Raw genomic sequence first — 24,077 nt, 5'->3', positions numbered from 1 at the left:
GGGGGTTGCAGCCTCCCCACTACCAGCCAGAGTGCCCAGCTGGCTGCAAACCCCACCCCACCTCCTGCCTGGCTGCAAAACCCACCCCTCCCATGGGACACTCCACTGCCCCACCAGTCTGAGTTCACCAGCCACACCTGCTACGGGTTGCTCTCTACATGGGATCCCCTAATTTTACCATGCTTATTTGTGGCCAGTACCATTCTGCCCATGTGGTAGAGGCTTTCTGACTATGGATGGTGGACTGCAAGAAGGGGCAGCAACACTGTCTGTTAGGTAGGGTGATTCTTAGGGAAAAGAAGGTACAAGGCACAAAGATAATCAGATGATACTAGTAAGATCCATATGGAATGTGAGAGTGATATAGGTTGATATAGGACCTAACAGCAGTATTGGGTGCAAGGCCGTTAGCTCTGACCATAGATCACACAGAACCTTGACCTCTGAATTACAGGTCACCAGGAAGTCAGGCATCATTTTCACCTGATTTCTGCCTGTTTTCAATGATAATGTTTACAAACATAGATGTCTCCATGAGCTGAACTGTGGAAGGGCTCTCTGTGTAAGGAACTGAAGGTGCCTAAGCTATCTGGTGTTGTGTGTCAAACAGTAGATAGTCCTCCCTGACACCCTTCTGTGGGCTCAGCCCCAGCCTGTTCGCTTGCCCGGCAGGGACACAGCGTGACCACGGGCACCGTCTGCCTAGCCACACTGGGCCCGGGGATAAGACTGCGGGGTAGTGTGAAGCAATCCTCCCGCTGAGCTGCTGGAGTGGGAAGGTCTTAGCTTTGCACCAGCTTTCTGGAAATGGGAGACTGCTTGCCCCGGGGCCTTATGGCTGAGGGCTAGCAAAGAGGGAAGCTGGGGTCAGATGACATCATCTGACCCCAGCGCTTTTTCCTGCCCAGGGCAGGGGGTCGGACTCGATGACCTACTGAGGTCTCTTCTGCCCCTAACATCTATGAATCTATAACTGTCACAGCTTAGTGGGTGAGTCTGGGGTGCTGGCATTCCTAGCCTCCCCACACAGATGTGAGGCTTCTGCCAACATCTCTTCTGAATGCAGGTTTGTTCATCCCCTCCTGGCATCTCAGAATCCTTCATGGCATTGCTGGATTTTTTTTGTCTGTGAAGCATACTGACCCGGGGCTCCAGCTTTGGTTGCCTCAGTAGTAGTGTGCCAACTCAAGAGCCCCAGGACCTGACTCACATTGGTGCTGAGCACCTGTGGTTCCCATGGCTAAGAGCTGGAGGTGTGAAAAGGGCCCAGCACTCTCAAACTGGGCCTCCAGAAATGGAGGCAGCTAATGCAGAGGCCTCTTGGCAAGTGTTGACCATACAGTTTCTGGGTTATGGGCCTCTGTAGCAGGCTCAAGGCAATCCGCTTTGTGTCCAATACACCTGGCAGTCAGACCAACCTGCTTATGCTCCCTGGTTTCCTTTTTCTGCTTCCTATCTCTCACTTGGCCACGACTTGATCTTTAGGGTTTTTACTTAGGGAGGCTGCCACCAGAGACTGGGTAGCCTCTTCCTAGGTGTCTTTTGTCAGGGTACAATCCTCCAACCTTCTCTGCCTCAAATTCTGTGGGGTGGGCTTCTCCTTTAAGACAATCCTAGTTGAGTCTTAAGGGCAATAACTTTGACCTCCAGCCACCCCCATAGTCACACCCATGCCTCACAGATGTTATCAGTTATAACTCTCAGGAGGCACCTGGCCTCAATATAAGGCCTGGCCTACTCAGGCCTCCAAGCCTTGTCGGGGTCTCAGCCTTCCCAGCTTCTGCCCCATTCCTTTAGCTGAGTTCCTTTATCCTAGGCCCACAGCAACGAGTCCAAGCTTATGAGCTCCAGCCCTACTCAAATTCTGGGCCTCTTGCCCTGGTTTCATTCCTCTTGGGCTATGGCCCCTGACCCTGTGGACCCCAGGCTATCTCTGACTTAGATCCTGCCCTGGCAGGGTCCTAAGCCTTGGTCCTAAGTCCTACTCTGCACACCCCACTCCCCCAGCTATGGAAATACCCTGGCTTTTTGTCTTACAGAAGAGTATGAGGAGCAGTACACAGATACCAGAGTCACTGGTCAGACCTTCCGTTGTTCTAGCCACCAACCTTCAGACACACCCCCTGAGCCGTCCCCCAGACCACCACCTGCCAAGCGCCTGGAGTTTGTGTTCATGGTGAGTCTCCCCAGCTGCCCCAGGTTGGGGGTGGGTCTGTCACTTTTGCTGCCAGCCCAGAAATGCTCCTGCAGGCCAGCTGTTGGTCCTGCCTCTACCTTGCTGTAAGGCAGCTGAAAGGCTAATACTGCAAAGAGACAGAGGAACCATCCTGATGGAGGGGAAGAGCTTCTTTCAACAGGGCTTGCATTGTCCCCTCTCCCCAAGGCAGTTCACTTCAGCTGCCCTCCTGAGCCCATGGTGAGGGGAAAGAAGGGTCAGCACTGCTTGTGAATTATCCAGGGATGTGGCTGCAGATCAGTAGGCAGGGGGGCTACAGGTTAGGAGTGAGGGGCAGGGGCAGAGCAGGGCAGGGGGGACCTGGATTAGGATTGTGGGGCATCAAGGAAGGGAGTGGAGTCCTGACCTGAGCTGTCATGTCCAGTCCCTTGTTCCCCTCACACATGCTGACAGTCACTTCCTCCTTCCCCAGTACCTTCCCCCCTTTTGTGTGTCTCATTGGCACATGGGACCTTCCTACCATGACACAGTCTTCTTGGCTTCATTTCCATTTTTTCTACAGCCCACAAATCGGCAAGAGAATGAAGATGAGACTGCTACAGCAGGCGTGAGGCCCCCCAAGTCCTCCCTAAGCCTGCCCACCACCCCAGACAGGCCAACAGGCTGGGCTAAACCCTTTCCCCTGCCTGTCGTGGAAGAGAAGAAATGGCATCAATCGTGCTCCACCCAGGCCAACATTGTCCCCATCAACATCTCAGGTAGGGATGGGCCTCCTCCAGGGCCCCTCTGGAAGAGGGGTAAAACTATGGGGTCAAGAAATTAAAACACTTCAGCCAATCCACAGCAGTAGGATTGGACCCTGTTGTGAAGAAGGGGTGCAGTTGTGAGCCCAGAAGGGCTGTTGGATCCCAGGCCTGTGCAGCATGTAGCTGCATCCAGGGGAATGCAAAGCTATCAGACCCAAGCAGAGTGATTGTGTGGGGAGCGAGATGGTGCCAGGCCTGGGGAGGTAGGACCAGTTGGCAGCAACACTCTTGGCCCTCGTAGGCTGTGGTTGACATTGCCAACAGCTGATCAAACCAACTATCCACACTGATACTACAGATTGGATATCTGTAGGGCTGTTTCTCTGTGCTTTGTTTTACCATCCATAAAGTCATTCTTAATTTTTGACCATCTCATTAAATTAGCCATCTCATTACATTAATCTGGTCTTATCTGCACCACATCCTGAGTTTCTGGGCTATCTTTTTTCCTTTAGTTAACCAGTCAGCCTGTTCTGTTGTCACCTTGGTTCTTGTAGTGCTTGGTCCAACCTGTCCATCTGTCCATGCTTCAAGGCTCATGTGATCGGCAGGAAGGGCTGCAGCTCTTCTCACCGGGGGACTTTGACAGCACCAACCTGCTTAGGTCCTGCAGGATATTCACTCCCCCATTGACCCCAAAACTCCCAACTCCACACTCCACCACATCTCCCTGCCAAACAGTGGCATTCCTTCCCCAGTTCTAGGGTTGCTTGTACACATGACCCCATTACCATATACACATAATGAAAATGTCACTTTGTGTGGCTTAAGGGTATCACACTGTACATGTGAAAGAGTTTTGCGGGTTTTAAATGGGTTTGCATTGTTGCAAACTAAACTACCTCCCAAAGTAGTTTAGTTTGCAATGACACGTTGCAGCTATTAATCAGCTCACACCCCAGTTGCGGGAGAGGCAGGCAGGCTCCACAGGAAAAAAGAGCCTCTCATTGCTTCTGCCTTCAACAGGCACCTGCTAATGGTAGAAGCAGCAAGGGGCTCCGTTCTTTTTTTTTCCGGCAGAGCCTGCTCACCTCTCCTCCAGCTGGGGGGCAAGCTGCCAGCAGGCCAGGCAGCCCCAGGGCCGCAGGGGGTCCTGGTCCTTCCCTCCACGGCAGAGCCCGTCTGGACAGGATGTTAGTAATCCAGGTGCTGCCCCAGCTCAGGGTCAGGAAAGAGTTGGATCAGGCCAGGTGCTGCCTCCAAGCTGGGGAGCACCCAGCCCACTAGCAGCCCTCCCAGGCAGCCCTGGTGGATACCGCTGCCACAGAGGGAAGGACTGGGACCCCCTGCAGGTCAGGGGCTGCTCGGCCTGCTGGCAGCTTGCCCCCAAGCTGTGAGCAGGCTCTGCCAGAAAAAAAAAGGATCAGGCCCCTCGCCTTAACAGTCATGGAAAACTAGAACCCCTAAATTGAAATGGTGGGCTTCAGTTAAAAACTCGCTGTTTCAATTTAGGGGAGAATGCAACCCCAAGAACTAAACCCCTGTCACATGTACAAGCACCCTAGTTGAGAAAGGGCCTCTCAGGCTACTCTGGCTCATGTCTTGAGAAACTAGGAGGCCTTGTTCAGTGCCAGGTAAATGAGCAGAGGACACTTCTCCAGCATGTGGTCCATTGTGGTTGGGGAGTGGTGCAGAAACCAGTGCACAGGGTGAAGTGGCCTCTGTCCTGCAGCAGCAGTGCCTGCTCCTCTTAAGCACCTGCTGGAGCTTAGGACTTGAAATGTATATGGACTGTACAGAGGCTCAGAAAGACCCAGCCTCTCTGGGCCATTCAGCCATGACTCTGCATTCCCCATTTACACCACTCCCTCCCCCACCCACTCCAGTGCCATGTTAGTGCTCTCCTGTGGGGTTTACTGTTGCCAAAACCTCAGCCTCTGATGTCAGGCCACTCCAAGCCCTGTGGCTGGATCCTCTCGTTAGGAAAGCTCTCGCTGAGCCCTTGTCGTTCTTGTCCCTGTACCCTCATGGTGCTGCCAAGCCCAACCGCCCATACACAACCTGCAGTCGTCTCAGTGACTTGTGATACTTTGTGTCTCCGTGGGCAAGTCTCATCCAGTCCATCATCTCCATGTTCCCAAGGCTGGGAGTCATTCACCCACCTTTGCTCTATCTGTGTGGGGCTGGGTCTCACTACTATCTACTCATTCCTCATCTTGCTTGTCGTAGTGCTCCCCTGACCTACTGCTGCTGACTTAAATGGCAGGGAGGGGAATTCAGACTGCATGCCAGGAAAAAGAAACCCTACTTTCTCACGAGACAAAGGTCATGGGGATCATTAACCCTTTTGCAGCCAAAGCCTGCCCTCTGGCTGTTCTGGTCCTGCTGATAAGGGACTTCCTAATAAAGCTGATGAAGAATGAATGTCAAAATCACCCTCCCTTCCTTGAAAAAGTATCTGTCACCAGCCAGAAGGTATGGCTCATAGAACAGTATGAGTTCCCTTGCCTCGCTCACTTCTCCCCATGGGTGAGCTTGATTGGCCTATCTTCATGGCAGGTGCCACTTGAAGCAGGCAGGACTCCTACCTCACCAGCACTGCCTCACACTCTCAGTGACTCTCACCACAAGAGATGATGGAGGGGGTGAGTGGCCACCTGCTGGTCATGGAAAGATGCTAAGACTGACTCCCACTGATGCAGAGAGCATTGCCTTCCTGTCAGCACTTCCACATTCCCCGGGATCACACATATGCATATCCCTTGCCATGTGCCAGTGCCCTGTAGCAACCTGCCAGCCTACTGGTGGAAGCCAGGTACCTCTGGCCACTAATACAGCTGGGCAGAGTTGTGTAGGAATCAGCACCCCTCTACCAGCAGCCTGTAGAGCTTCCTCTAATTTGTCCCCATTTATGAGTCGAATCTCTCTCTGCCTTCCAGGACCTGAAGCAAATTCTGTATTCCAATGGGAATGAAGGCATTTCAGGGTGTCTCTTATTTATGACATTGCTGGGCTGTGAAATAGCAAACCTGAGGTTATGAAAAGCAAGGATTGTTGTGGTGCTATCTTTTATTGGAACAATTGCATGGTTGAGATAAATTTAGTCCAAGTCTATCCCAACTATTCATTTGGTCTAATAAATGATACTGCCCACAAAAATCTTTGCTTCTCAAATATTTCCTGGATCATCACAGCTACCCCATTCCAGTACTACCAGACCTGAAGGCTGTTCCTGGTCCAGGGCTGAGCCCTGCCTGTGCAAACTTGGGACCCTGGAATTGTGAGGTGGAAGGAGAAATAGGCAGCCTAGGAAACATCAGCAGTTGATCTGCTGCAAGGGTTTGAATGCTAGAGTCCAACCTGAGACAGGGCAGGAAGTAGGACAGGTAATAAATGTTTATCACATGGCTTTGTATTTTGTCAGACAGTGGCTCATACTGTCTCTCCATGTCTGTCTGTCTGTCTGCCTATCTGTCTCACACACACACCCACAGCAGCGGTGGGTTACATTACACGTATGACCATCTCATGTACCTTTTAACCCTTCTCTGTAGGACAAACATTCCAACCCCCTGGATTGCTTCAAACAGCTGATTTTTAAAAAATTAATATTCCAGAGAAACGTTTCCCCTCTGCCCTTGGAATTGGAATTTCTCCCTCCCTGCTACCAACAAAACACAGACCTCAGTCTGTAGCAGGTGTAGTGGCTGATATGTTGTTTCTAGCCCTGACTGACTGTGAGAAATTAGCTTCATTCTTTCCGGAGAAGACTTTTTAGATCCTTGGTGGAGGTCTTCATACTCCCATCTGTATACTCAGAGTCAGAAGGCTAAAGGCCCAACTTGAAAAATAAGCCCGAGACATTTTCAGATTTTCTACCATATTTTTAAAGTAACTTCATGAAATTCCATAGCCTGCACACAGTGGGTATGTGGGGACATGAATTACTTCCCTGCAGCATTGCTACTCAGGTGTGTGGTGTTGTCCTAAGCTCATGCCCACAATTGGTATCCTTGACCCACATGCTACCATATTTACACACATATGCACACACACATATAAGGATAGTCACATCTCAGCACACAGGTCATTCTGTGGGTTTGCACTACAGTCTGGGAGCTTCTTAAAACCAGGCCCCTTGTTACATGCTACTGCCTCTGCAACCAGTCTGTCCCTGGTGCACACACTTCATTGTTTGTTGTGACATCCAACACTCAGCCCCATTGCTGGCCCTACACAGCCTGTACTGAAGGCCCTGTGCACTTAAGCACAACTATTTGAGCTCACATGGGATGATGGAAAACTGAGGCTTTAGCTGTGGAGAAAAGAAGGAGCTTGTGTTATCAGCTCAGGGCACTGATTTCACCCCAGCATGGCAGCATGGCTTTGCCTAAATCAGTGGAGTGGGGCATTAAACTAAAAATCACATAGTCCAAGGGTTTTGAGCAACTCTTGCATGGCAGAGCCCTGTGGCCTAGATCAAGGGCAGCCGTGTAACTACAGGGAGGTGACTGAGGCACCAGCCCCAGGTGCTTACTTGAGGGAGGCACAGAAAGAGCAACTCTGCACTGCTGGCCTGACTGCCACTGGCAGGCCCACTGCAACTACCACCCCTGTTACTTGAGTGCAGAGCAGCCCAGCTATGCCTTTGATCAGGAGGGTGGGCCTGCAGGTGGTGGGAATAGGGGGTGGAAGCACTGACGCTTGTCATCCATGCAGTCCTGCTGCCCACCCTCCCCTCCTGTCCCGTGCTGCCATGTACAGTGTGTTTGTTTTGGCTACAGGAGAGCACTTTGCTAGGCACGCGAGTGCACGTCACTCCTTGTTTAACACAGAGACTGCGATGAACCCCAAGTCCACCCTGCGGCGCAGACGGACCATTATTGGATTCCCTAACCTTTCGCTGCGAGACCAAGGTGACAGCAATGACTGCACAGTTCCTTTCCTTGCCCCCCTGGCCCCAGACTAGACAGTGCCCAGGCACTGGCTGGACACACATCCAGAGCCTGCCAGAGCCACCCTCGCTGGCAGTAGAGTTTTACCATTGTCAGAGGCAAGGCCCAGATGCTGTAAACTGAGATTATTCATAGCAGCACCCAGCTTCAGGCTTAGCTAGGACTTTCCTATGGCAGCTGCCTGTCTGCAGTAGGACAGGCTCTGAGACCTGCCAGTCCTTTACCATCTCTGATGGTACTCATCCTAACCCCCTCTTCTTAGGGAAATATTCTTCATTAGCACCAGCCAACCCTGCCCAGAAGGGTTCCAGAAGTCAAATCCTGACATCCTGACTTGGCTCTCACTAACTTAAGGAGCAAGATAGGCAGGTAGATAAAGAATGGGAGGGGGTGCCAGGATTTGCTGTCTTTCATTACTTAGCATAATTCTGAGTGCCTCAAATTTGGGTCCCCGATGCTTTTCGGACATGCTAAGCACCTGCCACTGCTGCTGATACCACAACAAGTTGTGGATGCACAACTCATCTCAGGGTCTCACCCAGTCAGAACATGGGGCTCAGTAAGGAGCCCCACACTGGCCTGTTCTAGGTAACTCATTTTCTGCAGACAGAAGCCACATGGATTGTTAGAGCAATTGTCTGTGAGTGCAAGAGGCCCCGTTTCCAGGATGCACGTGCTTTTGTTCTACAGCCCAGCCTTTTGACAGCTAATCTGTTAAACAATGCCATTTGACAAGCGACAAGTCTACAATTTGCAGCTTATTCATGCTGTTACTTGTAACAGAAAAGGAGGGTAAGATGACAGCAATAGTTCTCTGGGAACACAGGTTACCCCCCCTCCCAAAAGTCACCATGCATCCCAGAGTCTGGTTCTGAAATGTGCTTACTGAGGCTCAGCCCTTTCTACTCCAGACCAAGATGGAAGAACACCCTCAGTGGTGACATGAAGTGGCACTGGCTGTGAGCTGGAGAGCCCCGGGAACCTCTGTGTCCATCAGTTTCCCTACAGAATCACTTTACTCCAATTCTGGCTCTTCTGTGCCACATGATATATTGTCTACTGGACAGGCTGGGAATGGGGTCTGGCTTGTGTGCCTCAGCTGTAAGAGTATTCCTCTGGAAGGAAAATGAGCTCCCTATCTCATATTTATTTGAGCTTCAAATAAAGAGAGACCTTCAGTACTGTCCTCCTGAAATGTCAAGTGATGAGCTCAGACAGTGGGACAGCCTGGTCTGCCCCTGACAGTCAGAAAAGATCTCTTGCCACTCTCTTGTGAACCCCTTAGGCTCACTCACAGGTGACATGGCATGTTAGTCTCTCCTAGACCAAAGTGAAAGTCAGGGATGGTGTAGCCAGGATCACCATGTGCTGGATACCCCACCCTGACCCCCACTAAGAAAACAACGAGCTAACAGTGTCCCATCTGTGCATGGCTATGTGGTTACCAGGGAGGACACTGCCCAGGAAGGGCCTTGCCAAGTGGAAATGTACAGCTTTGATTATGGATCTGTCTGGAACCCCGTCCCTGCTCCCTGTCCCCCACCCCTTCTGGCATGCATAGCTTGTGAGAGAGGAATAGGGGCTGGAGCATAAAGCTGGCTTATTCACATGGCCTGGGAGATAGCGCCCAGTTTGAGGCTGATACCTGCAGTCCCAAACTTTCCATATTCTGGAGCAGTGGTAGAGGCTGTTTCAATTCTCCCCTGATGTTCTGGTTCCAAATCCAGACAGGGCCTGTTCCCCAGAAGCAGTGTGGATTTGGTCAGAATCCAGTGAGAATAGCTTGGCAGACTTCAACCCAATCTAATCCAAACCAAACTCTGAACCTGGCCCATGTCATCATGTGACCCTGGACACAGTCTCCACGTTGTAGACCTGGCCCAGATGGCAGAGAACAGGAGGCCCCTGCCCCACATGATCAATCTCTATAAAGAAGTTGAATAGAGAAAGCCTGAACTCCATCACTGTAAGTATTAGAACTGAGTAACCTGACCTGAAAAGATGGTGAAGTCACTGTTGGTACTTGGCATTGAAAACTCTCTGCATGAGGTCTAGCATGGCTGTAACTGGCCACAGTCCAGCTTAGCTCCACAGCAAAGTACCTAGTTTATCACCTTGTAAAGGCAGCTGTTAGAGTGCAGTACTTCCCAGAAACTATGATCCAGCCCAGAGAGGTGATGCCCTTCATTAGTCTTATAATCTCTGGCTCTGAGTTGGTTCTGCAGAAAAGGCCCCTGCCCTGATTTAGTGCACTTTGGTCAGAGCTATCTCCCACTGATGTAGCACCCAGTATCACTGGGTCTAGCATAGGGAGTCTGGATGAATTGGTTATGGTTGTCATTGTGGTGAGTGACCGTGTGCCATTCTTAACTGGACACTCAAGTGGACCCACACAGGTAACTTGGTTGTGCTGGGAGTAACACCGCTATGCACAGAGAATTCCAACCCATGGGCCAGGAGCACTCTTCCACAGCCAGGAAAATCCCAGGGGAAGAGACCTCTACAGGGAATGCTCCACGCTCTCCTGTTGCAAAGGGCACCATCATGTTCAGTGTACCCCAGTAGTCATGGGTTTCAGTGGCCAGAGGTATCCACACATATAGCTTGTGCTTTCACATGACAGTGGTCCTCTGTGGAAGTGCACTACCCCAGCCAAGGTTTCCTCCGTCCTCATAAGAGAGAGGACTAGCATATGGTGCCATAAGCACGTCCCCAGCACATGTCCTATGAAGCCAAAATTCAGTGATAGTATGTATCTGACCTGAACCAAGCTTACCTATTGCCCCCAGCTTGCCCCATTGTCCCTTTCATGATGAACCCTTAGTTCTGGGCCTGGGGGCAGAGATGGTGTCACATAGATGGCTGAGATCCCATGCACCAGCAGGAGGAAGTGGTTGTTGAGAGGGTCCCCCCACATCCAGGGAGGGCTCTGATTCCTCACCTACGTGTGTCAGAGGTCAGGAATCTCAGCAGTGCATTAGCATCCTGTTGTGGTCAGTTAGAGATGAAGGAACAGAGTATAGCCAAAGTTTTAGGTATGGCTCCTGGGTGAACAGGATCCTGAGATAGTTCCCAACCAGGGGATTTGCCAGCGCTTAAGAATACAATCAGGTGTGAGGTGCTATTAAATGGTGCTGTGGCTACAAAGAGATCCCTCTTATAGTTCCTAGGCTGAGACTCTGCCATGTTATATTTGTGTTGGTGCCTGGCCCTGCACACCCACAAGGATTCACTTGTGTTTGTGTCTGTTCCTCCAGGCAATAGCAATGGCCCAACATTCAGTCCACATGCAACCATAGTGGAGTCTGCATCATGCAGCTTTGTTCCTGAGGTTGGTAATGGGAGATACTCAACACATGACGCTGGCACCCCGCGGCCTCTGCCAGCTCCACTGAGAAAGACATTCAGTGATCTAGGGGAGACCCTGCAAGCACATTGCTGCCAGGCCCCTACAAAGATGGAGAGCATAGGCACAACCTACACCAGTCCTTCTTGCAACAGACCAAAGGACTCTACTTTCTCCCACTCTTGGAATGCAAGTTCCTTCAACTATATGAGCCCATCAAGTCCAGTCACAAGCCAGAGCAAACAAGCCAATGAAAACATGTGTTCTTCACCATGCAGTTCCAAGGTGTCTCCAGACATAGGCTCACCTGTGACCAGTGACAGCACAACCTCCTTCTTCATTGGTAAAGACAACCCCATAGGAAGCAACGGGTCCAGCTCATTCTGCAGTGCTCCTGAGTCATCCATGAATGCTGTAGGCAGCCGGAAGCCAGAGGGGAAAGAAGCCAAGGTGAACTTCTTGCCTAGCAGTGCAGAAGATGCAGAGCCCTCCCAGGTGGAAATGGACAGAAGTGCCTGTAGGTTCCGTGAGCGGTCATTGTCCGTGCCTACAGATTCAGGTTCTCTTTGTTCTGTGGATATCATGTACACTGAGAACCGTCGAGGCAGCGCCAATTACGCACTGAGCTACCCCAGTGCCAGCTCTGAAGGCAGTACAAGTACAGATAATATCTCCTTAGGTTTGGAGCAGGATGACCAGCAGAGGCGACGCTCCAAAAGCATCTCTCTCAAAAAGGCTAAGAAAAAGCCCTCCCCACCTACACGCAGTGTCTCTTTAATTAAAAATGGTCAGGTCATCAAAGCAGAATCTGGTTCAGTGTTGCCAAAGGACCAGAGACCCAAGAGCCTTTGCATCCCATTAGATCACCAGGGACATAACTTTGTGCACACAGATGCCCAGGGTAACACAGCAGTGCCTCCCACAAGGGACCAGGACAATATGCATTTTTCTCATCAGTGGTATCTCATGGACTGGAAGTCCAGTGATCCTTATCGGTCTCTGTCCAGTTCCAGTACTGCCACAGGTACCACTGTGATCGAATGTGTTAAGGTGCAGGGCAGCTCTGAGTCCCTTATCTCCCCCTCCATTTCCAGAGCCACCACACCTTCCCAGCTCTCCACTGAGGTGGACATGAAAACCTCCTCACCAGGGAGACCCACTGGGCTGATGTCCCCCTCCAGCGGCTACTCCAGCCAGTCAGAAACCCCAACACCAACCGTCCCCACGTCAGCCATTCTCGGACACTCTCCACACCAGACCAGCAGGGTGAGGCCACTGGTCCCTGAAAGAAAGTCATCACTGCCCCCGGTATCGCCTATGGAGAGGAGCCCTAAGTCTAGACTATCCTTTGACTTGCCAATTAATCCACCAACACACCTGGACCTTTCAGGGCTAAAGATCTCTCTTAAGGGTAAGACCAAAGTGAGCAGGCATCATTCTGACTCCACATTTGGAACGAAGCTTAGCCAGAAGACAAGCACCATCCAGCCCATCATGCCTGTGGTCACACAGTCAGACCTGAGGTCAGTTCGTTTGCGCTCTGTCAGCAAGTCAGAACCAGAGGACAATAATGATAGCCCAGACCATGCTGAGGAACAGAGAGAAGATGTCTTCTCCCCTCCTGAGAGGAAAGTGAAGCCCCCGGTACCAGAGAAGCCACCATTAGCCAGGAGACCCCCAAACATCCTTCACAAGCAACCACCTTTACAGGAGGAGTCCCCCCTAGCATCCCCAACCTCCCCTCTGACTCCACCAGGTGCCACTGCCAGAGAGAAGGCACTGTCACAAGACATGTACGTAGCCATCCGGAAACCCAAGCCGAAGATTTCTGATGATAGGAGCCCTGGGGAGCCCCCTTTGCCCCTGGCAGCTGCACTACCGTCCCCTCAGGGCTCTCAGGGGATGTTTTTCTCAGGAACACAGAGACTGTCTCAGAGCAGCCTGGAAGACGAGCTGCAACTGGCACCAGAGAGGAGCAATGTCCCCAGTGGTCCTGATGGGGAGAAGAGGAAAGCCAAGATCCCTCCCCCGGTTCCAAAGAAGCCCAGTGTGCTCTACCTGCCACTCATCACTCCCTTGTCCCCACAGGGGCCCAGTCAGGGAGAACACAGGTTGACGCCTAGCCCTATCATCACGCTGGATGAAGACAACAGCTGCTGTGACCCAACCATGAGTGACCTGCTGCCACCCGCAGCACAGGAGAAGACAGTGAACTCTCCAGTTGTTGATGTGTCTGGGGAGAGTCCTTCAGGTCAGTGTGACAGTGGCCCTGCTGCCTTCCCCCCCATCACTCCACAGTAGCACTGTCCCAGGTTGTCTTGATTTGCTGGAGGGAGGGTAGTAGATATGGGGGGAGTAGTAGATATGCTGAAGGGTAGGACTAGGATTCAGAAGTATCTAGATGAATTGGAGGGTTGGGCCAAAATGAATCTTTTGAAGTTCAACAAGGTCAAGTGCAAAGTTCTGCACTTAGGACAGAACAATCCCACGCACCAGTACAGGCTGGGGGCTAAGCAGCAGCTCTGCAGAAAAGATCTTGGGGGTTACAGTGGACAATAAGCTGAATATGAGCCAGTCATGTGCCCTTATTGCCAAGAAGGCGAATGGCATACTGGGCTGGATTGGTAGGTGTGTTGCCAGTAGATCAAGGGAAGTAATTATTCCCTTCTATTCAGCACTGGTGAGATCACGTCTGGAATACCGTGTTCAGTTTTGAGTCCCCCACTACAGAAAGGAGGTGGACAAATTGGATAGAGTACAGTGGAGGGCGACAAAAATGGTCAGGGGGCTAGGGGACATTACTTATAAGGAAAGACTGAGGGAATTGGGCTTATTTAGTCTAGAGAAGAGAAGACTGAGAGGAGACTTAATAACAGCCTTCAACTAGTTGAACGGGATTTGAAGGAGGATGGAGTTGGGCTGTTCTCAGTGGTGGCGGATGACAGAACAAGGAGCAATGGTCTCAAGTTGCAGCGAGGGAAGTTTAGGTGAAATATTAGGAAGAATTTTCTTACTAGGAGGGTAGTAAAACACTGTAACAGGTTACACAGCGAGGTGGTGGAAGCTCCATCCTTGGAGGTTTTCAAAACCCAGCTAGACAAAGCTTTGGCTGGGATGATCTAATTGGGGATGGTCCTGCTTTGAGCAGGAGGTTGGACTAGATGACCTCCTGAGGTCCCTTCCAACCCTAACATTGTATGATTCTATGATTTTTAACAAATGGCATAGTAAGGACCACCTTTTGGGAGGTGGGTTTCCATAAGAAAGGATCAGATACATGGAAGGAAAACAAAAGAGCGTTTGGGAGCCAGGTGCAAGGAGAAAAGCATAAGAGGGGCAGGTGCAGGATTAAGGTGATTGGAAGAGACTGTAAGGGATAGGGAGAACCTGAGCAAACAGCATCTCAACACTAGGTAGAGATTGACCAGTCCAAATCACAGGAGGTTCCAGGAAGGTCTGGAGTTACCAGTTTGGCTGCTTCTGCCCCTGCTAGCTGAACATCTACCTAGCTTTTCTCTTCAGTTCTTCCCAAGTCTTATAGGCAGTGAGATGTGATGATGTGCAGTACTCAGCAGCACCGTTATGCAGTTACCAGAGGTGGATGGACTGGAACCTGGAGGGTGACACCCCTACAAAGGGAACCCTGAGTTCTTTCATAACCTAAGGCTGTCCTACAGAACTGACCTGGAAATCAGGGAGAGTTGCCCATCCAAGGGCTGACCTACTTAAGAGTGGCACTGGCTTCTGGCACGTCCCTGCCACTGTATTCTTCAACATCATATGTTATTACAGGGGCAACTGGAGCAATGGGCAAGGGCAGAAAGTCCCTTCTTCCTTGCTAGATGTCACCTCCCATTCAGTAGGAGCTCCCTCGTGCCATACAGCAGATGTGTACTGCTGACGCTAATTCTTGTTGTTCTGAATGACCATGTTTTGCTCCAGCTGATCTTCAATAACAGGCTGTGGGCACTAGCTCCATGGTGTGGTATATGCTGTACATATTTTTGGGTGGTGGCTATCTTCAGCTTGAACCTATACAAGCCCAGGGCTGACTCATTCATTTCATGCCCAGTTTTCTTCTTTCTCTTTAGAGAATTCAATGGAGTTTGGTGCTGAAGAGAAGAGTTTTGTAAGTGATAAAACAGCAGAGTCAATAGTAGAGGAAGATGATGATGTGTTTGTGACATCCCGCACAACAGAGGATTTATTCACTGTGATCCACAGGTACGTGCTTGTTTTCTGCATGGGAAAGCCAGGTCTCTGCCAAGGTGTCATTACCATTAGCATTTTGGAGTCTCCAGCACAGTAGCTAGTAAGTGGCGTCTTTGCCAGTTGGCAGCACAGCCAAGACCTGAACTTCCCCCTTTCCAGGGAGGGCATGTTGGCAGGAAAAGTGATGCCTACCTTGCTCAGGCTGACTGCTCAGGCAGCAAATAGACAGGGCTGTCTAATTCATTTCACTAGCACCAGCACACTAGTAGGCTGGGGGCACATATAGCTGAGTCTTCTCCAGAAAGCCTCCTTGGTGATGAGTCTGATCCCCTCCTGTGGTCATGGTGCCCATGTTTCACAAAGTAGAGTTGGCTCCAAAACCTGGGAGATATTCTTTCCTGAATCAGGGTATCTTTATGAGTCCAGGGACATCAGTCCCTGTAGTTGCCTTAAGTAGGTCACCTATGTGACTTTTAATCCAAAGAAAATGCCCCCAAGCTTGTGTTCCAAACCCTGGGATTTCAACAGTAGCCTCAGTGCTTTGTGCCTTTGTGGGGGGGGGTTTTGTCATGCTGGGCCTTTAAGGGGTGGTAGTCCATCTTTCCTAGGGATACTTGCCAAGTACTGCATGGTGCTACAACCCATGAAGTATGTTTCAGCCCAGTTGTGCCTTATCACAAAACCATTGATGACTATTCTGGATGGAATGGATAGTTCTAGGGAACCACCTACCTGTTTTGAAATGCAGGGGACTACAGATCATTACCAGCTACTGGTTGCTCTTGGAAATGAACTGGGGGCAGGGGGGTGGTGTTCAGTGAAGTTCCTGGAATACAACAGTCCACAGTATGTGACTTGTCCCCATCCCCCTCCCCAATCAGTATTAGCATTGACTGTTCTCCTTGTTGGCAGACCCAGGCAAGGCCAAGAACAGGATGTGCCACAGAACCCAATCTCCCTTCCCTCCCTAAGTGTGACCTTTCCAGCTGAGGCTTAAGACAGCTGGTGCTGAGTGGTTGGTTGGTACCCACAGGAGGATGGGACTACCTGTGCTATCTTAACTCAGTCCTGGAAGAGATTAGTCTCTAGAGTAAGCAGCACAGGACTGTTATCCAGCTTGAGACTTCTGAGTACAGCTTTGGGTCTAATTCATCCCTAATGGGACTCTATTGACTTTAGGGAACTCATGCCATCAGTGAATTTGGTCTCATGTCTGTTATTTTAATGAGAAAATGCTCCTCACTAGTTCAGTGAATAATCTGGCCTCTGTATCCCTCAGCACTGACTGGTCACATGGAATTTGCTGTTATACAAGGGAATCATTTCAGGGTCAGAGTGAGAGCAAAGTCACTGCTCTCACAATCACAGACATGCCTGGCTTGAAGGTAAATCACTGTGACTGGGCAGTGTCCAGTCAACAAGCAGGGTCCATAAAATAAGAGTATTCCCTGGGGTTCTGTTAAAGGTACCTCTGAGGGGTCCTTCTCCTCTAGGAAACAGTACACATAATGTGTACCTTCCTGTCTACCCCAAACAAGAGTTTCCTTTGTGTTTAGGTCAAAGAGGAAGCTGCTTGGGTGGAAGGAGCCAGGTGACTCCTTTGGCAGCAGACCAAATTCTCACTCACCAGTCAAGAACACATCAGGGTCCCCAACCAGCGAATCCCCCACAGCAACTGTTGTTATTGGGAAAACTTCAAGCAGGAATGAAGACTTTAAGGCCCTGCTACAGAAGAAAGGCAACAAGACCAGTCCTGGGACTCGCACCTCTGCAGCCGAACTGCTCAAGACCACAAACCCTTTGGCTCGGAGAGTCATGACAGAGTTTGCCTCAGAGTTGGATAATGTAAGTGGACCCAAAAGCCAGCCCTAACCACAGTTAATTCTTCTTGACCAAGACACGTTTGAGCAGGTTGGAAGAGCATACACTGGTGGATGGTAGTTTTATGCTAACTCTTAACCCAGTTACAGCTCATGGGGGTTGCTCCATTACTAGTTAACAGCATGGATGCATCCTGTCCTGCTAGGATTTTTATCTTTCTTTTCATTTCTTTATTGGCAATTGCGAATCATTTTTTGTTTCTCCCTGGGGAGAAGATAAATGTTTTAATGAAAGAGCACACACCCCTCCTATGTACACAGCTTCGTGTCAGCATTTCTGGTGGAGATACAGCAATTACATTTTGGAGTGGAAAGAGATGGATGTGAAGTGGAGGGGATGGATGATCATTGCCACTGGAGGCATCGTCAGATGATGCTGGCCTTCCTGTTTGTTCCTACCCTTTTCCAGGTTCTGATGAGGAGGGCTGAATTGTTCCCTGCTCTTTTGGGAATTACAAGGAGACTCCATTTCAGCCCCACTTGTAATTCATCATCCACAATGAAAATAGCTTGAGACTGTTCCATCACTTTGGCATGTGGTACTTTAAATGGCTTTTATAATGCAAAATTGTGATAATGCTTATTTCTCTTTCATTTGACCTTGTAATTTGAGTTTTCCATGTAAAGGTCATGGTGTTGAGTTCAGTTGGACAGATGGAATTTCTCACTGGAAGGAGCCAGTTAGAATGTGTAGGTTGCTTTGGAAGAACAAGATTCTTCAAGGTGGTTCCCATTGTTCATTCGAAGCAACCCTTACTGACTCAACTGCAAGGTACTAATATGTCCGTGACTCCTTTCACCAGTGATCTTAGCTCTTGATACCAAAATCTAGGTAATCAGCTGAAAGCCCCTGACAGTGCTGCATTTCAGAGAACCATTTCTGTTCTCAGACCCAAAGGTAGTAACATCTGAAAAAGCATTAGAGTATTTACACTCAGAGTAGCAATCACAATCATTTTGAGCCCCCAGTCCTGCCCTGAGCTCCACATGCACAGGCCTCAGCACCTGTGCTAAGCCCAGCAGGAATCCACATGCTGCTGGGAAAACACAATCTGCTCTTCACAGAACTGGAGCCACTGGGATAAGCAGGTGTAGCTCTGTTTATCTTCAAAGGAAATGTGGAAGCAGAAGAAATCAGGTGAAAATCTCAAGGGTCATTTTAAACTGAGGCATGTAAGCGTCATTTCTAAATCTGCACATCTCCTCCACAGGGTCTGTGTATTTCCTAAGATGGAAGTGCATTGTGAAGAGGCTCTGAACTTGGCATCACTAGGAACCTCCATTGCCTTCTGGAGAGAGCTGTGACCTTCGAAAATACTGCTGAGAAAGGCCAGGAGGCTGGACTAGATAAAGCATAGCCTGTCTCTTCCTGTCTGAGCCCCAGCATTTGAGGGACTGGCCCAATATGCTCTTTCCAAATAATGTTTCATTTAGCTCCATGATTCAAGAAATGACTTTACCATCTGGAACTAGTCCATTCCAATGAAATTAATATTGTGCATATCTCAGGAGTACTGGGCATGTATTATGTTCCTTCATAAGAGCAAACATGCTTATCTTCCTCTCATCTAATCTACCTGCCTCCCTTCTTCCCTACCTGCTTACATATAGGATTGCTAAGGTGTCTGTACCTTAGTAACTAAGTGCACTTTACCTTTGTGGGGATCTGCTCCTCATAAATGTACAGGATGCCATTCCTTGGAATTACACCTGGGATGACCTAGGCCCACAGCCTTCCAATTCATGTGTGTTGTGGGCACCACATGGGCATCCTGTTCTGCTCATGTTTGTCAGACAAGTGGCATTTGGTTTGATGAAAAGGCACAAGTTGCAGCTGAGTTTTATACAGGTTGCCCAAGAGAAGCAACTTCTCTTGAACGCGGAGACAATCACTGAGGCAGCCCTGGTTTCATTCCCTGCCCAGCTCCATTAAATGCTGTCAGGCTGTTCCAGGCATGTTCCTTTGGTTGGCTTTATTGCATGCTGCTCAAGAGCTGGCATGGTGGGCATGGTAGGTCCCAAAGATCGCCAGGGTGGCCACTATGGTACAGTCTGTCAGCATGTGCTCCCCACTGGCATATACACTGCAATCCCTTAAGCCTGCCAGACTTCCAGCCTCCCTGTGGTTATGGGTTTTGCTAACAGGAGTCCCAAGTTCTTAGCCTGGATCTCAGAGTTGAGGAGCTTTGTGAGTGAGCTTTGCTCTAATCCTCATCCAACCCTTGCTGTAAAATAATCACCCCCCGCCCCCATGATCTCCCTACCACTGTGCAGGCAGCCTCCATACTCTGATGATTTGGCGCCAAATGCAAGTGGCTTTTAAATGAAAGCTGCTTAGATGTTATCCACACCAAGATTAGCTCTTTTCATTAGTGAATCAAGGCCCAATCATGTAGGCTACCGAGGGCCCACAGCCATGGGCTGACTTCCTCCCACTTGCTGTCATGACACAGTGAACATTCAGTTCCATCTCCCTGAGAGTTCCTGCAGGAATAATTAAAAATAAAAAATGAATGGGAAACACTTCCACAGTGACTTGCATTACTGCAGTGAGCACTTTTTACTTAGAAATGCAGTGCTCAAGGAGGGACCCTTACAGCAGAGCATGATTGGTGGCAGTCTTGTTGCACTGACATGGTTGGCTGACAAGGACATGGTCTTGTTGCACTGCGTCCTACAGGTGGTTTGGCACAAAGCACCAAAACTGGAGAATGCTACAATAAGCTGCAGGATCTTCACAAGGGAAAGGACTGAGTTGGAGTTGCTGTTTTTGGTTGCTATTTTTGGTTGTGTTATTCACAGGTTAAGCATTTGGGCCTCTGGGATATATGCAAGGCTCCATGAGCTTTAAAAGAAAGATTATTTGTCTGAATATTTGCACATGTGAAGAAGTCATGTTGTTCGTGGTTTAGATTCTTCGGTTTTAAACATTCCAAAAGCCCAGTCGGAGAGTAGAAATAACCTGGATGACTTTACTGCTAAGTCACACTGCACACACCCTGGCTAGTGAAGAGTCAAAGAGAACAGCCACCAAACCAACTGCAGAAAAAATCAGTGAATCTTTCATGAACTGGTGAATTTTGGAAAATAAAAACATTTGCAGATAGTCAGGAACAGCTTGTGTACAAGAAAAAACTAGCTGAGCTTACCATGCAGCAGCTGACCACCTCTACGTGTCAACTCCCCCAGGGTCCTGTTACAATCAAGCCCAAGTAGATCACTTCCTGTAATTTCTCAGGATGCCAGGCATGGGGTAGGCAGGGTCTGAGTACTTTCCTCCAGGATCCTGGAAGGTGCATTCAGTTCTGTTCTGAAAACCCCAAGGGATTGCTTGATGACAGGAAGCAGCCTTCTCCAGTCAGTTCAGGAAAGCATGACAAATGAGACCTTGCCACGTCCCCACTTCAGCCTTCTGGTAGTCTACCATGGTAGTTTCCCAAACGACACTTTGGAAGTGACTGCATTTGGCAATGCTGTCAACCTACCCATGCACAGCAAGTCGTATGACATACATGTTCCCCTTCCTTGCTGTCTTGGACATGATCAGAAAAGTTTTTCATGCAAGATACTTGTTCTCTTCCTTGTACATCAGCCCCTGCAACCACACTCTGCCCACGTACGTTGCTTCTGCTTTATTTATTGGACACAATAGATGTGGGCTCCTGCTGTTATTGAAAGGTACTGGTGCTTCCTGGATGTTTTTTTGGAAATAGATCCCTCTTTTGAAAGACACGGTGCTGCCCTCAGAACTCTGCTCCTTCCTCCCAGGTGAAGCTGGGGGTTTACTTTGCTGAAGCAAACCAACCAGCATGTCCCAACCAGGAGCTCTCCTAGAATGTATGTTCCATGGCAAAGACTTTGGATCTGATGAGCCTGTGGGGTGTATGGATGGATACCTTTGAAATTATGGGCATATTTCTGCTCTTTCAATATGTTTGCACCTGGGTTTATCCTGGTGCAGGTGTGGAGAATTAGGCTTTGCATCACCCTGTCTCAGAAGAAAAAGGTCAGGCCATATGCAGTGGGGGGCTTTCTGTTCTGCAAAGGCATGCCTGTCTGGGAAAAGTGGCAAAGCAGTGTGCCCTGAGCACTGGCTGGGTTTTGACAGTGTGGAACGATGCAAATGGGGCTGTGCTGTGCTGGAAGGGCTTGCATTACTCATATCTCAGGTGAATGGTCTCCACCATCAAAGCCAGTACCAATTGGATACCAGTCTAGAGTTCTGAGCTCCAGCCTCTCATCACAGCCACAGGGCCAGCCAGAGAGCCAAGCTGTCCATGAGCAGGGAAGTCAGTGCAGCATGGTGTTGTCAGCCAGTGGGAATGGGGCAAGAGCATGCATGCTGTGCTTGAGGGTAAGTGCAGGCAGAGGAGTCTTGCCTGCCTGATCATCCTGAGAAAGAGTATAAGGCAAGTAACTGGCTAAAATAAATATGAAGTGAACCCAGGTTGTTCCTGGCCCAGTGTGCCCCTTTCCTTTCTGAGACCAGGCAAACCCCTTTGGGAGCTGGGATCTTGTGCAGCATAGTTTCTGCCTAGCTTCATGCTGGCATTAGAGGCCAGCACAGCATCAGAGATTATCCACACTGCCTGGGAGCCCATCCCATGGAGCAGAATTAGACCTTTAGTTCCACACAGGGACCCTTTGCTGCAGCATTTGGCTCTTCTAGCGAAGATGGGACATCCAAGAGCTGAGCCTGGCAGTGAGTCTCAGCAAACACCTTTATTTATCCATGTCCTGTGAGTAGAACTCCAGACCCCACCCCACTGATGAGCTCTGTCCTTACCCCCTAGGAAACATTACCTGCCTGTTTTACTGAGCTGGTTTTGTACTTTGTTCAGATGAGTCTCTCCACAACTGTCAGTTCTTTTCTTTATAATTACACACTGCCTCTGCTGTCATCATGGATTTGCAGAATTAAGCCTATAATTAACAACCAGGCTAAAACTCAGGAAACAGAAATCATAAAAATGCCTGGGCTTTATTGGCTGTTTCTCTACCTGCTGCTTCTGCTGTCAGGCCTCCATCTCTAGGAATGCTTCAACAGCAGCAAGGGCAGAAGTATGCTTCCAGCAACACAAAGCACCCTCACTTTGCCAGTAGATCAGGTGTCTGCCCCTACAGCAAAATGCTATGACCAATTAGAATGTAGTCCAAGGTCACAAGACATTCTTTCTTAAGTCTAGCACCTGGGTTGATTAGTAGTTGCTAAAATCAGACCTCCCTGAGTTTTGATCCATGAAATACTAGACCAGTAGGAGCAGAGCTGTTTCCTGAAGAGGCTTATAGAGGACAGCATTTCCCTTAAGCTTTACTTCATGATTGCATTAGACCAAGAAGAAATCCAAGCCTCAGTAGAATGTGTCATGAGTGAAGAGCTGCATGTCACAGGCTAAAGTTCTGAACATTCAGTATGCCAATAACATTTTTAGTTGAATCCAAGAGATGTTACTACTAGAAGTTATGACCAAGGAGAAAAAACGCTAATATCTATGTACAGTATTGCACATGACTGCTCAGGAAAAAAGGACGCCACATGTGGAAGTTAGCATTGGCTTTGTATGGCTTGACAAAGATTCAATTTTAGTGCTCAGATCACAATATTCTACTAGTAAGGACAAGTGCTTATGGAAAACATTACTTCAGAAGAATAATCTTCCTTTTATTTCTTTTATTATCAATATAATTTAAAAATAAAAAATAAAAGGTTCAGATCTCCATAAACTGTCCTTAAAAACTGGCAAGTAAAATCTTGGCCCTGTTGAAGTCCAAGGGAATTCTGCTGGTGATTTCAGTTAGGTCAGAACTTGAACCCACAACCCTGTAATACAGGACATAGGCATTTCTTTTGCCAAGTTAGACTTCTGTACTGAGGAAGTTACACTTTCTTTGCAGATCTGAAGAGCTCCAGGATAAAAATGATATTTCTAGAGATTTCTATATTTCATCCTACGTTCAACTGGATTTAGTCAAAACCTCCTGGACAATTTTATGCAGCAAAGAATGAATTAAACCCTGTGTGTGTATGTGTGTGTGTGTAAATTGGCATACACACACACACACACACACACACACACATATACATACATATGTGTGTGTTTGTACTTGGTTATCCTGACATGACATGAAATAATTTTGACTATTTTTGTGTGTGTTTTGCAAACAGTCCCCGCGGGAAAGTGGCCTCTTTTGCAATGTTAGTCCAAACCTTGTCCCTGTACAGCACTCGGAGGTGATCCAAGCAACATTTTTTATATTTCTGAATGTTGTACTTTTTAACTATTGCAAGCTTGGTAAATTCTAATAACTGTCAGACCTCCTGGCTGCATGTGTCCTGGTTCTTCCCCAGAGCTGTGCAAAACTTTTGACTTTGACTGCAGATATGTCAGAGGGAAAGTGTGAACAAGCTGGTGGGGGGGAAGGGTGCTCAGACATTCTAAACACAGTGGAAATATTTGGAAGGTGACTTGAGTGTAACATTACATCACAGGTTTATCAGGTATGTTCACATGAATTTTAAACTGCACCCTGGTTATGGAAGGTAGGGGTACAGTTATAATGAGCACAGCTATGTGCTCTCATATAGCACATTCCAGCCATAGACCTCATGGTGCTTTGTAGAGTTGTCCAACACTATTTACAGAGTACCTGAAGGATAGCAAGATGCCATAACATGTCCAAGAGCAGAAAATGACTGTTCCCTCTTTGCCCTACAGCAGGGGTCAGCAACCCCCGGCACACATGCCAACCATGGCACACAAG

General features: G+C 49.0%; 1 protein-coding gene across 3 annotated transcripts in view; it reads left to right on the top strand.

Moving 5' to 3' along the window:
• The window catches only part of NHSL2 (NHS like 2), a 92,923-nt gene extending 69,292 nt beyond the window's left edge, over window positions 1-23,631 (top strand). For 2 of the 3 annotated variants that reach the window (XM_019521163.1, XM_019521161.1), the window contains exons 3-8: window positions 2,040-2,176; window positions 2,739-2,934; window positions 7,707-7,838; window positions 11,135-13,474; window positions 15,315-15,447; window positions 16,992-23,631. In XM_019521163.1, coding sequence (XP_019376708.1) covers window positions 2,040-2,176; window positions 2,739-2,934; window positions 7,707-7,838; window positions 11,135-13,474; window positions 15,315-15,447; window positions 16,992-17,307 — 3,254 coding nt within the window. In that variant the 3' untranslated portion in view covers window positions 17,308-23,631. The remainder of the gene's footprint in view (window positions 1-2,039; window positions 2,177-2,738; window positions 2,935-7,706; window positions 7,839-11,134; window positions 13,475-15,314; window positions 15,448-16,991) is intronic. The other variant, XM_019521162.1, reaches the window with a different exon arrangement.
• Window positions 23,632-24,077: the final 446 nt, after the last annotated feature.

This window comes from Gavialis gangeticus, unplaced genomic scaffold (genome assembly GCF_001723915.1).
Source record: "Gavialis gangeticus isolate Ggan-Ray unplaced genomic scaffold, GavGan_comp1, whole genome shotgun sequence".
Classification (NCBI taxonomy): Eukaryota; Metazoa; Chordata; order Crocodylia; family Gavialidae; genus Gavialis; species Gavialis gangeticus.
This window is presented reverse-complemented; position numbering and strand designations above follow the sequence as displayed.